Source organism: Indicator indicator, chromosome 5 (assembly GCF_027791375.1).
Source record: "Indicator indicator isolate 239-I01 chromosome 5, UM_Iind_1.1, whole genome shotgun sequence".
NCBI lineage: Eukaryota > Metazoa > Chordata > Aves > Piciformes > Indicatoridae > Indicator > Indicator indicator.
This window is the reverse complement of record NC_072014.1, coordinates 12,273,757-12,290,316: the sequence shown is the minus strand read 5'-3', so window position 1 is coordinate 12,290,316 and position 16,560 is coordinate 12,273,757. Positions and strand designations below refer to the sequence as shown.

General features: G+C 40.5%; 1 protein-coding gene across 1 annotated transcript in view; it reads right to left on the bottom strand.

Annotated features, from left to right (window-relative positions):
- Positions 1-5,132: 5,132 nt before the first annotated feature.
- Positions 5,133-16,560, bottom strand: part of USP40 (ubiquitin specific peptidase 40) — a 30,739-nt gene continuing 19,311 nt past the window's right edge. The window contains exons 19-31 of the mRNA XM_054380989.1: positions 16,386-16,474; positions 15,645-15,731; positions 14,034-14,070; positions 12,445-12,509; positions 11,843-11,917; positions 10,333-10,459; positions 9,226-9,320; positions 7,912-8,030; positions 7,432-7,497; positions 6,982-7,192; positions 6,514-6,609; positions 5,655-5,749; positions 5,133-5,241 (exon numbers count right to left, since the gene is read on the bottom strand). Of these exons, the coding sequence (XP_054236964.1) occupies positions 5,133-5,241; positions 5,655-5,749; positions 6,514-6,609; positions 6,982-7,192; positions 7,432-7,497; positions 7,912-8,030; positions 9,226-9,320; positions 10,333-10,459; positions 11,843-11,917; positions 12,445-12,509; positions 14,034-14,070; positions 15,645-15,731; positions 16,386-16,474 (1,271 nt within the window). The remainder of the gene's footprint in view (positions 5,242-5,654; positions 5,750-6,513; positions 6,610-6,981; positions 7,193-7,431; positions 7,498-7,911; positions 8,031-9,225; positions 9,321-10,332; positions 10,460-11,842; positions 11,918-12,444; positions 12,510-14,033; positions 14,071-15,644; positions 15,732-16,385; positions 16,475-16,560) is intronic.

Genomic DNA, 16,560 nt, shown 5'->3' with positions numbered 1-16,560 from the left:
CTCTGGTATCAGGGGAATGATCACGGCAGCGTTTTTAACATGCGGTCCCCCTTGAATTCACATTGCTCCAAGTAGCAATTCATGTTCTTTGGAGCATTAAGCTGTAGGAATAACCCAGATTTTCAAAGGGAACAGCTTAACCAGAAAAACCCAAAACTGTTTAGCAATTGGAGCTTATCACACATCTACTATTTGTTAAAAAAGAGGAGCACGACACTCTTATGCCACTAGTGGAACTGAACAGCCTGTAACTAATGACTAACATATCCTTTAAGAGGTTGGTCCTGCCTATGAGACACTGTCACAACATCTGAATACTGCTTCTTACCCCAAGCCTGTCCTCAGATGAATGCAAAATGGTCTGTCCAAGGGCTGTGCAGAACTGAGTGTGTCACTCTTACCACTACCTGGCTATAAACCACGTGAACTCAGCCTCCAGCTGTGCAAATCAAGCCTGATCTGAAAAATCAAGAATTTGCAAATCATTTAAATTCTGACTGGGGAGCCTTTAGCACTCCTACATACCCCCCAAAGGAAGATATGCTCCATGTGTACATGATAGCTACAGCTGTCTCCTTTCTGTAGGAGTAGTAAGTTTGTTAGCCAAGTTAGACATTTATTAGGGAACCCAATCCAGTGTCAGTTTAACAGAAACTATGGGGGCTCTTCTATCTACTTAGAATGCAAAAATGCCCGTCAGGAGCATCCAATGAGAACAAACCAAACCAAGCTAGCTAATGAATGCCTTTCTCAAGCACAAGAGGTGGTGGATGGGAGAAGAATTAGAGTTCTCTAGACATTATGAGCACAGGTGTATTTCACATAAATCACTCAAGAGCTGTTCCAGGAGCACAGGCTGCTGGCAAGGGCTTACTCTGAGCAGTGATAGCAGCCAGAAATCTGTATGGCAGCAGAATTACACAGCAGTCTCAGCAGCTTCTGCACAAAATAAAAGATCATATGTGTGCAGATGTGATCAGTGATTCCCTTGATCACTGGGAAAAAGGGAATTAAAGAGGAATTTGAAAGACAAGACCTGTGGCAGATTGCACCTCAAGGAAAAGCTGCAGGCAAATAAAAGGGTGAATAAAGAGAGGGATCAGCCATGGGGGAGAGGAACAACCCTGGGGTCACCCAGCAGAGACAGGAGGACTGGTATGAGCTAAGAGATGTGAACAGATCCAAGAGGACCATGATGGACAAAGCACTGCCACAGGATCTGGGGTGGTTGGAGGGGAGCCTCCTGGTAGCACTTGTGTGGGGGTCACTGCTAGCACAGAGGAGCGGAAGGCACAGCAAAACCCAGCCAGCAATGCTGCCCAGGGTTGGGATGCTACTGCAGGATAAACATGCAGGAAATAAAACACTGTTAATCCCTGGAACCAGTAGCAAACACTGAACCCCAGTCAAACCAGTCAGCAAGGAACCAACACAACGGCCTACAGCTAGTTTTTTTTTCGAAACACGTTTCTCCCCAGTGGTTAGCATGGAAATCTTAGCAAAAGCAGGTGTTTAAGCCCTCCTGATCACCATCTAAGCACTGCCAAGCTTTGGAAGGCAGGAATTTATATATTTGTTAACCACAAAGCTGATACTTTCTTAGCTAGAAACTCACCAGCTAGTAAGATCTACACTCTTCAAAGACCAATCAGCCTTAACAGTCTAACAGTCAGTCAGGTAAGTTGTTGCACTTCATCCAGTCACTCTGGGACTAGGACCTTGATCCTCCTGGTGTCTCTAAGCTTGCTTACAAACTCAGTATTATTTCCTCAGTATTATTACTACACTGCAGTGGTCTTAGTTATGGTAAGGGTTGAGGACTAACTCCTCAGTTACAGGCCATGTCAGCAGAAGCATTGGCAAAGTCCCAAAACTGCAGCTAGCCATGCTGGAGGCCACTCCTGGCACACCCCTTCACTTGGGGAAACTTCAGGGAAATAGCCAAAACTGCAAGTCCCTCAACCATGGAGCTTCTCCTGAGTGCAGCCTGAAGCCCCTGTGCCATCACTCACTGGTCCCAGTTACATTCCCCCATACCATTGCTCCTCCTTCTTGGGTTATGCACCAGCAAACCCAATGCAATGGTTCTGTTCAGTGGCTGCTGAGGAAGGACTGAAGTGAGCACGACTGACTTTGCTTTTTAGGCTGACAGAATTGTTTTGGCTGGAAGAGAGCATCTGTATGTAGGCTATTTCCTCCTGCTCAGTAATTAGGTGAACTAGTATGAATTATCATGAAAATAAAAAGAACCCCCACCATTTTCTCATGAATTGCCAGAGCTGAACATGGACTGCACCAGGAGCAATCCGTGTTTCTTAACTCTGTGCAGAGCCACAGTCCTCTAGATGATTGATGCTAACTGCAGAACAACACAGATTATGTATTTGCAAACAAACTAGTAGCTGAAATAATGGCAAGTAAATACCAGGTCATGCCTCCTAAAAAACAGGGGAAAAAAAAAATTAACTTGCATCAAAATCCCAGCTGACCCTGGGTCCTTGCACAGTGCAGCCCCAGCCAGGTTGGTGCAATTTCTGTCAGACAGATGGGAATGCTGTGTTAGGAACAGATTTGGAAATTAAAGCTTAATGAAGGCTTTAGAAACCAGCTGATGCCACTCCTGATTCACGTTCAGTGGGCCACACAGACAAGTCAACGAGACATACAGAAATGACTCTTTATTTTTTGAGGAACACCTGAAAAATAAAGATGAAAGCTTTCCCAGGCTTTAGAATATAACCATCATAGACTGTAGAACCACAAAAACTCTACTGTAAAAAGGTGTTCCTCCTCCACACCCCCATTTTTAACAAGCTCTCTCATTGTGGAATGACCCACAATAGTTTTAAAAAAAAAAAAATACGCATTTTGAGCCAACATTAGATAAAATCCAAGATTGGTTCAGTGCAGGCGCTGCTACATTACACTTTAACAAAGGCACATACTAAAATCCTCACATTAGTGTTTGCAATCCATATTTAAATTTCTCCAAATGTTATGTTTTCAAGAAGAGACAAGAGTTATTAAAAGTAGGTTGGAAGGCTGAGCTCAGTAGAGCTATCCAGCAAGGAACCAGAGGGATTAAAGTGACAGCAAGTGCAATGCAAAGGAACAACCTGCAACCACAAACCATTCCTGCTTACCTCAGTAACCAGCACATGTAAGCATTTCTGTAAACTCTGGCACCACAAGAACACTTGATATGGAAAAAGGTGATTCAAAATAAGATGGGAAAAGCAAATGGCTGCCCTCACCTCAGTCAGAAAATCCATCCACGAAATTAGGATTTCAAGGTTCATGTAAAGCCTGCCTACAACCCAAAGAGTGGGGAAATAAAAATATCCCCCCTCTTCTGGGAGCAACTGGCCTAAGAAAGCACAGAAGCACCTGCTGCATTTTGAAGATATGCAGAGAAATAAATAAAAAAATCATATGCTTCAAGGTGCCTGTGACTCTCTCGTGTCAGTTTTTGTCCTGAAGCTGTCTGAAACACCAGAATATTGTTACCCTATAAAAGGGAAATGAAAGCTCTTCTCACACTAGCCAAAACTAGTAGTCTGCTGTACTGGCATCTACTACTACAGTATCTTCTACACATATAGTAAACTTAAAACGTTTTCAGCAGTCCCCAAAAGTGACTTGCAATCTCATCCTCTCATTAACACAGATTTAAATAAGGATATTTCAGGCTATGTTCAAATACTGGTTTTGAACAAGCACTCATTTCAGAACAGGTTTCTGGGCATTCATGCAGCTCAACAGTGTGCTTTGATAGCAGACTTCACCTGCTAGAGCAATCCATTTGCACAAGTTCCCAGCCGTAAAAGGCACACACATTAGATGCCACCACATAGAAATACTTTTGTATTATCTTCCACCATTCCATTTTCACCTAATCATTCAGAATATGTTTAGAATCCCATTATAAACAATTAACTCCATTAACAGTTTGGATTAATTTATCAGTATTAGCTGCACTCAAAGAAAACTCTGAACCCAGTATGAAATGAGGTTATGAAAAATCATGTACAGTGTGGGGGAACACAGCTTAAGTATTGTGAGCATTAGAAGAGTTTTGATAAAGGTGGTGTAACATCAGCTTCTAGTCAACTCCCAGCCTTGGGGTAAGAAAAATGTGGTCTCTCACCAGCTAGTTAAAGACATTCTCTACCTTGAGATGCAATCTCACAAGCCTTCTAAGTAAACATTTTACATCAGAACCTTCGACAATGACTTCAGCTGGTAGCCAACATGTTACAGAACCTGTAAATCAGCTTTGTGACACCAATTTCTTCCTTTTCTCAAATTTAGCAAAGAATAGTAGAAAAACTGAAAGGATAAGAAATGAGGGAAAATCCTCTGCATAAGAGTATTAACAAATAAATACAAGCCTTTTTCCTGAGTACAATAAACCCCACTTCAGACCAAACATCAGATCTGCCAATTTTTTCCATCCATTTTGTTTCTTCATGAAGCTTATGGACAACAAAAAAGCCCTAGCAACTTTAAAATAGCAGGTTACCACACTGTTGTTTCATATCACAAAAGATCTTCAGGTTTTAGAGCTTGACAAGATTCTGAATTTGCTTTCTTTGGAGCCAATTTGGTACACTTTGTTCAGGGATCTCCACATTTTCTTAATTTCTGAAATGTGACTCCAGATACTACAGACTTAGTTTTCTATGTAATGAGAGAAAAGCCAATTCTGATATGACTAGTAATTTCAGGGATGAAAAAATATTTTTTAAAAATAATTGTTGATGATTGCATTGAAAAGCCCTGCAGGCTCTGTAGTGATGGTGCAAGAGATCAGTATCTGACTGAAAAAAAGAAAGCATTTAGAGTGATTACAAAACAATCACTGAGAGGTTATTCAATATATTAATCTGTTTCCTCATGGATAAAGTGCATTTACCTAGCCTGAGAATAATACCATATGGATAAAGGGATGCTAAAGCACTCCTCCAAGAGAGACTAGGAGAAAATCAGAGTTATCTTGAATCCTATTCCAGTTTGTCTCATTGATTCTTGAAGACACTTTGGAAAAGACCCTCTTGCTGGTCGAGCTGAGGTACTCCATGTCAGTTGAGTACATTGGTAGTATGATCTGGTCAGCAAATCATCTCCTGGTGCTATCTGAAAACGCCCACATTGATAGAAAGAGCCACTTCTGGTTTATGGTGCTTAATATTCTGCTTCTCCTCAGGGAAAATATGGTCCTGTAAGCGTTCGGCTTTCCGACTGTTGGAAAAAAAAAGAAAAATTAAGATGTTAGTGTTGAGCCTTAGCACTGACAGCAGCACAATCCTGATCTAGAACCCCATTTACACTTAGTTGTAAGAATGACACATGAAGTTCACGCTTATAACCTCTGCTGGGACAGTGCAGACAAGAAGCTCATTTTAAATCTCCAGAAGCAGAGACGAATGTTGCATTGTGTTGCAAGAGGATAAAACCTGAGGCTCAGCATGGGAACTTAAAGCCAGGAGCTTAAATTATCCAAGCACTTCCGTCAGGACTATTGGATTTGTATTTTCTAAGAGCACCCAGCTAACATTATCCCAAAAATTTATCCAAGTATCAGGCTGGTCTGAAAAGCAGCAAAATCACAGTTTGTATATTTCTAAAGAAAAATAACTGTAATTACTCAATACCTTTTCTTTTTTTCTAATGCAAGCTGCCTTTGTTTCTCCTTTCCAACATCATCTCTCACTGTGCTGAAGTCCTTAGTGTCATCAAGGAGAAGATTCTGTTGTGGAAAAGGATGAAATTTATAAGCTTAAACCATTCCCCACATGTTACTCAATTTACACAATTACTTTTCAGTGCATTTCCTCTAACTAGTTTTACAGCAATAAATTTTGAGCTAAGTGGAAAAGATTCAAAAAGACAAAAAAGTTTTTTTCAACTCCTCTCTTTAATTTTTGCATTTAACAGTGGCTTTGCCTTATTCAAAGCTTTCTTTGCATAGTCTACTGTATTGGGACAGGCCACCAGAGTTTTTTGCCTGCTGCTTTAAAACCCAGCAAGCATCTTCTTTCAGGTCTGCTAAATAATCCTGCTGGCTAGTTTAGAGCTCAATATGCTGCTGTACAATTCATTATGTAATGAATTCAATATATCTGTTAATTCTTTGGAAAATGTAATGGGTTCAAATTTACACTATGATTTTTGAAAGGTGCTTTCCTTGGATTTCTTTAGTTCAAGCAATAAAACACAACAATTGAGAAAACGATGGCAAGAAAAAACAACCTCTAAGGCACTGCCCTCTAGTGCCAGCACGAGGAAAAGCATGAAACTTCCACCAGTTTGGTTAAGAACAGGAGAAAAAGAAGCAAAGGCTTTAGTCACAACAATTTCCACACCTGCACAATGTACTGTCCAGATTCATATAGCAGTACTTTCATAGAGATGCATCAAGATGCAGGGAAACCAGGAAGAAATTAAAATACTACAAAGGGAACAGTGCCCAAGCCTAGTCCTTGTGTAGTAATCAAAGTGAAGTTACTCTACCTTCACCCCAATGATATCTCCATCTTTCAGGTGGTAAGGTGCTGACTGCAAACTCTCCTGTTTTTTCTTCCGTTTCCTCTTTGAGATTTGCTGTGTCTGAATAAAATCAAAAGCAGAAGATTCGTACACTGCAGATTTCAGAAATTTGCTTTTTTGCCCAAGAACTGTAGCACAAGCCAACACATACTTCTCTCAAACAATACAGTATCCTGTGGTTTTCAAAAAGAACTGGGAGGTTTTGGCTGAAGGTTGGGCTTAAGTGATTTTTCCAGTAGTGTGGAAACACCAAATAATCCTTATGCTCTCATGCTGCAGTGGTAATACCTAGTCCAGATCTAGACACAGCACTTTGGGGCATGGTTTAATGGCCATGGTCATGATGGCTTGCAGATTGGATTTTATGATCTTAAAAGGTCTTTGCCAACTAGAAGATTCTACAATTCCATAAACAATCATTCCAGATCTTACCCAGCTCGATATTGGCAGCCACTCAAATCTTTCAGGGAAGTATTTGGCGATTTCAATTTTATCTACAGGGAGACAATAGTGGGAAGCCACTCGTTGCCTTAGTGCCCAGGCTGTGCATTCTTTGGAGATATCCCACACCAAATCCATAGAGTCATGGTAGTCCCTCTCCCCTGGTATGCTCATTTGGACTCGAAGCAGCAGCTCATGGGGGCTGTCATCAAGAAGAGAAAATACTTTGTTCTTATGAGTCATGCTTTCAGAACCCAGAATTCAGAGTTTTCACTCCCTTCTGCCCTCCCTTATTTTTGTTTGTGGACAACAAAAAATAAGCTCCGAAGTTTTCTTGCATACTGACATCTGGAATGCTGATAGACAGTATTTAAGCTAAAAGTTGCTTAATTAAGTCTCATCTTAAAAGTGCTCTAGGAAAAAAGGATCTTGAGATCTTACCCTAAATTCTCTTCTTTTTGCAAAGCTTCTATGCAAATTTCCACTCTGGCACCCAGTTTATAATCACTGAAAACAAAACAAGTATTATACACATTTCTATTCACATATTCTACATTGCTGAGTAGAAAAATCAGTGGTTTAGTCAAGCAGACTTGTGCTTATCTGGAAAACCAAAGCAAGAAGCTATTGGAACAAAAAATAAAATCTCAGGAAAAGTACAAAAATGGCATTAAAACCACTTAAAATGAAGTTTAGGAGTTATTCTAAGTACTTAGTACTTATTCGACTACATGATATGATCTGTTCACTACCATGCTCACACCTCCTCACTCCACAGCTCTCAAGTTAAAAAATGAAGTAACCAGAAATGAATTTTCTGTTGACATTTGACTGAGCTGGTTTCTTTCTCCATCAATCCACCCACAACCCAGCCAACCCAGTCTGTTGCAAGGCTACTTGCCCATTCAACAGGAAACCTACTTGAGGTGCTGCTTGTTGTTTCGTAAAAGCTTGCCTGGGCGCTTACTGTCCACTGTCCATGCTCTGAGAAACGAGGGCAATGAGACAATCTGCTGTTGAAAGCATGGTAAGGTCAAAACCTGAGAAAAGAAACATTTCTTTAATAATTCAGTCACACATTTCCTTGGAAAAAAAGAAAGTTCTTAATTCTCAATGCAATACTGAAGCAATCAGAAGTAGGACAAGGTATTTAGATTTATTCCACACCAGCTGCTGTTTGGGACTTACAGGTAGTGACTATGATCAACGTATTTGATTTTTAACCTCAAAGCAAATTGGACTTCACTCCCTCTCAATATTTCTCTATTTCACTTACATTTCAAAAGTACTTGGTTTCTTTTTAGCCAAAAATTGTACAACTGTGAGGGAACAAGGCTGACAGAGTCATTACCCCAGTCTCTAGCCAAGTGCTCAGCAAGCTCCTTTAAGCCCTTATCAAGGACACAATACTATTTCCATGATAACAGAATTCTCCTTCTTCAGAAGATGTAAATGGTCTCTCTCAGAGCAGTAGTTTGGCAGAGACTGAAACTGAAGTCATACTCAAAAGAGTAAGTGTTGGTACGGATCGCAGTCAGTTGAGATAACCTTTCCCATGCAGTTTAATTAGAACAACTGGCTACATAATAAAGAGTTTTATGATAGGATTAGTTTCTGTCTTTTTGTGGGTTTAGGTTGGGATTTTTCTGGTTGGGATTTTTGCATTTGGACATTTTTTGTATGATTGGAATCATACTTTCATGGTTGAAAAAAGCACTAAAAGGCACCTTAGTTTCTGGCCAAAGAAACTAAGCTATACCTTCCTGAATGACAAACGTGTCCTTCTGTGCATCCAAAGCAATTCTTGATTCATTAGATTCAACATACCAAAAAAAAAAAAAAAAAAAAAAAGAGAGAGAGAGAGAGAGAAAACAATGTGGACATGGAAAGTGGCTTTTTAGGAAGTGCTTGTATGTGTGTGCTTCTCATGAAGAATTTTTACATTGTGAAATAAAGATAGGGCTGCAAGCCAAAGTTCCAGATGAAGTGCAACAAGGCTTTTGCAGGTCAGGACACATGACAGGTAGAATGGCAACTGCGGGGGACGTACTTAAGGAAGTCTCTGAGCTACATGCTCCAACTGCCTCTTGGTACTTACCACTGAACATGGCATATAAGCAAATGCCATATCAGAACATACTGGAGACAAGGGAAAAGGAAATAGAAAATAAGTATTAATAGAGCTCAGTCAATCACAGTGTTGCTGTTTATTTCCAATACAGGAGAACATCTAACCTGCATCTTCAGATCTTCCAAAGAAGCTTCTCCTGCTATTTCTATACTGCCAGCGTAACAAAGGTCCTTGTCTGTGTGGATGCATTCTGGCACATCTTTAGATGGGAGGCACGGAGAGAGGAAATAAGAAACAATACGAGTTAATGTGGCTTTGTTTATCATCCTAAGAGATAACAGTCATATCAAGGCTCAAGAAACAAAGTCGGTAAAATACATTCCTTTAGTTCCAAACAGGAAGAATTCTAACTGCAAATTTTAAAACTAAGACCAGTTATTCATGTTTGTAAATAGTCTTAATTCATGGTTATGCGTAGTGTACCTTGCAAGGGAAGCTAAATCTGCTCTTACCTATGCTACTGGAATCATCAGGGGAGAAAGTAAAACTCAGAAAGTTCAAGGGAGAAAGAGAAAAATGCAAATACACCTTCTAAAAAGGAGAGGTGTTCTGCTCTGCAACACGCATCTCAGTAGCAAAGGAAGAATATTCTTTTTCCTGTAGGAAGAAAAATGGGTTTGTTTCCCATTTTTCAATTCACAGTCGTCCCCACTTGATTTTGTTTTTCCTTCTCAACTCATGCTTGATTTACCTAACCTAGCTGGTTATGTATTTGGATTTGTCCTGGAGAAGAACAAAAGCAGCCTAAACTACTGTCTGTTACATCCTTTAAGGTATGTAAAATTTATTCATCACTCTTTTACAGCTTCTCTGAAAGCAACATAGCCTGAAGGGAATTAAATGGGATAGTGTGAGTGTGGACTTTGAAGCCAACCAACTCTATGCTTATTGAGTAGATGCTTTATAATATGGCCACTGCCTTTGGGTATGGAAAAGCCATTTTACTTACTCACCAGTGGAGAGCCCTTGCTTCAAAATTTAGTGGAGGTCTTACCCTTGACCGAATAAGGAACATGAGAATAGTATTCCAGCATTCCATAGCCTTGTAAAAAAATTGCACCTGTCATCTCAGTGGCTCCTTTCACTCTAAACCTGCTGAAACTTATACCATCACTTATAGGTTTCAGAAGGATTTAAGGCTTTGGATTAAAACTTCGGATTTTGACTCAGAGCCTCAGAGCAGTCAGACTGTTCAAAAAAATCACCTTCACTTCCTGCAGGACACAGCTGCAACGCATCCATCTTGCAGGTCAACCCATTCACTTGGTCATGTGCCTTTCCTCCATGTTTCTTATGACTTGAAGACTGCAACCACCAGATGGGTATTTTCAGGAAACCCTTTAAAGCAAAGGGAAAGTAGCAGGTAGCTTCCGTGTTCCAACACATACAATGAAAAGTTTCACCTTCACATCAGGAGAAGGAAAAGTCTTGCTCAGATCTGGGCTTTTGTAAGGTAATGGCATTCATCTAAGATAACAGGACCACCTCATTTCCTACTTCTACAGGGGCTACAGTGAAAAAAAAAAAATCCAGCCCTGGATCCAGCCTAACCTTACCATCCTGGCATCTAACATTACAGATGCTACTGAGCAACACTCTTGTCTGAAGATGTGGACACAGGTGTGACCTTGACAAAAGAAGCTGAATTCATCTAAGATCACCAATTGCTGTTGCTTGAGAAGCTCCTGATCTTACCTGCTCTTCATGGCCTGGAAGGAACCTAACTTGATGGTTCCCTCCACTCCTGAGCCAGAGAGGTTGCTCCCTTTCTTTCATATGCAGCTCTGAAGTGGGCTATTAACACCACACCCACTGCACCCTAAGATCTCATCCCACGTTTTTCTTTGGTTGTCTTTTTTTTTTATCCTTTTTTTTTTCTTCTAAGAACAAATGTATAGAAAAAAGATAGGGGTTTCCTTTGTGAAGCTTTCTTCACCATGGACTTGCTCAAATCCACACTGTCTGCCCATTTGTTCTTGCACAGTCTGTTAGCATTGTATTTCAATTTATTTCCACCTCATGGGTTACATAGGGTTAGAGACCCATGTTTTTTCATGCCTCAGGAATTTGGTCATTAAGACAGCAACTGTGCTAATTTCTCTTTCTCTCCATAGGAAATGGCCTCAACTTGTGCCAGGGGAAGCTTAGATTGGGTATTAGGAAAAATTTCTTTCCTGAAAGGGTGGTCAGACATGGGAACAGGTTGCCCAGGGAGGTGGTGGAGCCACTGTCCCTGGAGGTGTTCAAAAAATATGTAGACATGGCACTTCAGGACATGGTTTAATGGCCACGGTGGTGTTAGGTCAGTGGTTGAAATCTATGATCTTAGAGGTCTTTTCCAACCAAAGTAATTCTATGATTCTATAAAGGCAAACACTTAAGTTTCTCTATTTTTATAATTTTGTGAGGAAGCAGTAACGTGAGTTGTACCTCTGCAAAATCTGTCCACCTTAGCACAATCCTAAACAGAGGCAATGCAATGAGAAAGTTTTTTACTACAAAAATTAAAAGAAGAATAACCAGACAAGGAATATTGCAAATGTTGATTGAAATGACAAAAAAAAAAAAAAATCTGTAGAACTACAAAAAGCATTACTCATTATGGCTGACCAGATTTTTTCTGATGGAAGAGTTTTTAAAATAAGCACTAGAAAAAGAAACTCACATTCAAGTCTCCAGTCACTGTCAACTGACTACAGAACCCCATTTCTCTCATTTTACCTTTGGTGGAAGCTTTCCTTCAGTTAGAACCAAAGTATCTCCTTTGCAAACATTAAGTTCCTTCAGAGTGGCATTCTGTAGGAAGAGAAAGCACTTGTAAATCTACAATGTTCTCGTGCTTTGTTTCCTGAAGTATATGTTGGTGGTTCTTTAAAGCCATGACAAAAGTCCATGGCATGCCAGAAGTCTCTTCCAAAGAGCACAGAAATATCCATTTAACATCCAGTACTTGGAGACAGCTTTGCAGCCGCACACAGGTATTAGACCTAAAGGAGTCTGCTCTGCAGGAGCTATTCCAGAGCACCCTCCTGAGCTCTGGATTTCCTTTGCATCTCTGCATCTCACCAACTGCCACCTCATGCTTCTCTATGGATGTATCTTTACCACATGGTAAGCCTTTAGAAAGAAATATGTGGATACAGCTTAATGATAAGAGGCAGATGCACAAGATTTACATTTTTGCTCTACTTAACTGAAAAAAACCAGCATGTAGCACACACAGAACCACCATGGATTTGCTATAATGCAGCAGCTCTCTTCAAGGAAAGTCTCTACAAGTGTGAACTACCATGTGAATCAAGTCAAAAATAGGATCCTCTTACTTCCTGACTTAATGCTTCCCCTGCTTCATAGCACCAGTCAATCCTCCTCAAATGCCAGTTGTCACCTACCAAACACAAACACATGGAAAGCTAATTAGTCAACAATGCTGTGTCGTAAAAAACATTACTTAAGCGTTAAGAGCTGCTTTTAGATTTTTTTCTTTTGCTTTTGTTTCATTTTTCAAATACAGCTCTACAAATGAGTAAAGTACCACCTTCATGTCCTTCCCTAGACTCCAGAAACTCTTTGGTGTTTGGAAATGCACGAATTGCACAAATGTCTCTTTCTCGCCTATTTCCCTGGTTTAAGAGGAAAGCAAAGGAATTCCCCTGTCAATTTACCATTTGAATCAATGACAGGCTCATTAAAATGAAAGCTACACTGTAAGGGGGAAAAAAAAAGTAAAAAATAAAATCTAACTTCCCCTCCCCAACTGTCTGCCAGGAGACTTCATGTTGGAGGAAACAAAAAAGATGGTGCAGTCCAATAATTACAACACTTTAAATTTAGCATCTATATATAAAATGCACCCTGTACAGAAGGAACAGATGTCATTGAACCTTTTTTGTTTGACCAAAATAACTGTAGAAAAGGCAATTTATTCGTTGCAAGGTACAAAATTTGACTTTCATAACTGAAAAAAGCCCCAAGCTCAGAATGAATCAATAAATTCTGTGGGAAAAAAGAGCCAAAACTTGCAGTATTTCTAAACAACAGGAACATCAAAGTCCATTGAAGTCTGACGTTTCTGTGAATGAGAGCAGTCAGATCGCAAATCTCAAAGTGAGGCCAAATTCAATTGGTCAAAAATGGCAATATAAATTAAGCACTAAAACCAGAACCATTCTTTCTTGGCAGTAAACTTACACTATAGGGAAATGAAAAAGGTTACGTTTATTTCAAGCCATTATTAACTACTTCAACTCTTATATACACAAGTGCACAATATTTCATCTTCATTTGGGCTACTCAATGTATATTCAGTATACATTGGCAGTAATACTTTTCAGGAGAACTTTTTTGGGTTTTGGAGTGTGGCTACATTTACAGCCATCACTCCACTGTGACACAGATTCAGTATTCAGTAAATGTTTAGAAGAAAAGCTAGAAAGCAATGCCACTCCAAGCCTCTTCTCCTCCTTCCCCTCTATCAGCATCAAAGATGTTCAGCCAGAAAATGCATTCATTCAGATTTCCAAAAAAAGTCAAAACTTGAGTAACTTGGTTTTGGCAAAGCTACCCAAAACTATTTTTTTACAGTTAATCTCTTGCAATGGTTCCCACTATGATAGAAAAATCTTGTCAAAGGAGCCAAACACCTTCACCTGCAGCCAAACAAGTTGTCAAGAACAGTGGGTTTTGCCATATTTTGATTAAAAAACTAAAGCCTGATTTTCAGGAGCAACTGCACAGACAGCTTTTACCAGAGCAAGACTGCAAGCTTGTTCTTCTTTCTCTTCTTCACATTACTGTGACACATACATCACTGTAACATTATTATGACTTTTAAGTTTTAGGGTAGGACAAGCTGTCTTAGAAATCCTGAAATTTCTTTTTTAAAAAGTAATGAAATAACAGTCTAACCAACCTGATAATCCAGCCTTTTCCAGCATTAAGTTTAGACACTGAAAAAAGAAACGTATGGTGAGACTTGTCTAATGCACAGGTTGGGAAATAGAAGTTTTCAACAAATCTACACCACAATTTTCTAATGTAAAAACTGAGTGACTGATCTCTGGGTAATTCCTAAAACCAATATAATTACATAGACATGGCATACTTGAGCTAGATATTAAGCCCTTCAAGCATGAGATTGTTTTCAGGTAAGAAATTTACTACATGAGGTAAGTAAATTTTTGCAAACTTTAAATAAATAAATAAATCTGTCTTGTCAATTTGTTGCTTCATAAATTCTGTCCCAGCAACTTTTGTAAAACAAACTTGCAAACAACATTCTCCTGCCACTGCTCACTGGCACTCTGTGCTAGAAGCCTGGACTGGTAGTACTGAGGACTGCTTCCTTCTCTGTGCACAGCTCTTCCTGCCTCCCCTCACTTCAATGCTGTGTATGCAGAGTTGGGTGAACTACAAGGAACTGTCTATCATGCTGAGGACTGCTGTGTATCAAAGGAAGGACTAGCCAGGCATGAAGCAGTTGGGTTATGTTCATCCTTGGGAAGAAGCAAGGATGTCCATTAACTACAAGGATGTACATTAACTACAGGCTGGAGAGCTGGGTGCAGGCAAACCTCATGAAGTTTAATAAGGACAAGTGCAGGATCCTACATCTGGGGAGAAATAATAACAGGCACCAGTACAGGTTAGGGGCTGCCCTGCTGGAAAGCAGCTCCACAGAGAAAGACCTTGGAGTGCTGGTGGGCAGCAAGTTCTCCATGGAACAACAATGTGCTCTTGTGGCAGAGAGAGCCAATGGGATCCTGGGATGGATCAAGAAAGGTGTGTCCAGCAGGTTTAAGGATGTTCTTCTCTCTCTCTACCCTGCCCTGGTGAGACCACACCTGGAATACTGTGTCCAGTTTTGGGGTCCCCAGTTCAAGAGAGACAGAGACCTGCTGGGGAGAACCCAACGGAGAGCCACGAGGACGATTAGGGGACTTGAGCATCTCCCCTGTGAAGAGAGACTGAGAGCCCTGAGGCTATTTAGTCAAGAGAAGAGAAGATTGAAAGGGGATCTGATCAACATCTATAAATATCTGAGGGGTGGGTGTCAAGTGGAGGGGGTCAGGTACTTTTCAGTGGTTCACAATGATAAGGCAAGGAACAATGGGTTCAAACTTGAGCATAGAAGATTTCACCTCAACATGAGGAGAAACTTCTTTACAGTGAGGGTGACAGAGCCCTGGAACAGACTGCCCAGGGAGGTTGTGGAGTCTCCTTCTCTGGAGACTTTCAAAATCCACCTGGATGCATTCCTGTGTGGACTACCCTAAGTGATCCTGCCCTGGCTGGGGGGTTGGACCTGATGATCTCTTGAGGTCCCTTCCAACCTCTGATATACTGTGAGACTTGGTGAGGATCCAAGGCATTCTACCCCACTGCCCTTTTGGAGCTGAAACACTCCCTTTGTCTCAGTGTCTCCTGGTGACCTGAATTGATGAACAGGTGTAAGGCAAAGTTCTCCAGGAACAGCAGACCTGTCTCAGGCATGGCAAAGGCTGCTAAAAGCAGCCAGACTTACCTCTTTGACAGAGGCTGTCTCCTCCACAACTATTTCCATCTCAGAACTCGCATTCTGGTCACTCCCAACAATAAAATATAAGAAGAGCTACAACAGCAAGTGGAAACTATCAGAACCCATATTTAACCATGGAAATACTGTGAAATAACACCCCCCAATGCACACATACCAGCTACTGCAAGCCTGCCATCAGCCAAACAGCACTGAAACTACTTTGGGCTAAAGCAAAACAGTTTAAGCAGAACAATGCAATCGAGTAATGGGCATCAGTACAGTTTCATTAACCATCTGCACATATCTGTTGCAAACAAGAGATAAAACCAGCTAGCACCCTGATCTTTGGAAATACACAATTATTTTTTTCTCCTGAATATTTACAGCTCATAGATATCAAAAGCAGTGTCTCCTTTTTCTTACTTTATGCTCTTTACAAAAGTACAGGCACATCAGAGAACAGTATTTGGACAACCACAAAGAGACAAGATGCTAACTGATTTACCATTAGCCACACGAGCTACATCAACTGCTCATGTATAAGATCTTGGTGTTTTACAATTGAGATAAATGATGTGAGCCTTCATGCTGATATGTATAGTTCTCTGTGTCACCAAGCATTTTTTTCCATGTTGTTTTTGTAAACAACCATTACAAGAGTAAAAATAGGAGTACATGAAATATTGGCAGATGTGAACAAAACATAAAAGCAGCATGAGACTCTCTTCAGCCACAGCACTACTATACCTGTGTGGAAGTTGGAGCTTTCCCATGACACAGCCCTAGCAAGCTTCCCATTTTCAGTTCTGCTTCCTTTACAGTATAATCCTCAGGCACTTCAGGAAGGACAAAAAACCACAAGCATCAGAACATGCTGCATTTTAAAGAGGGATCACTGTAGGTTCTCTGGTCCAAATCCCTG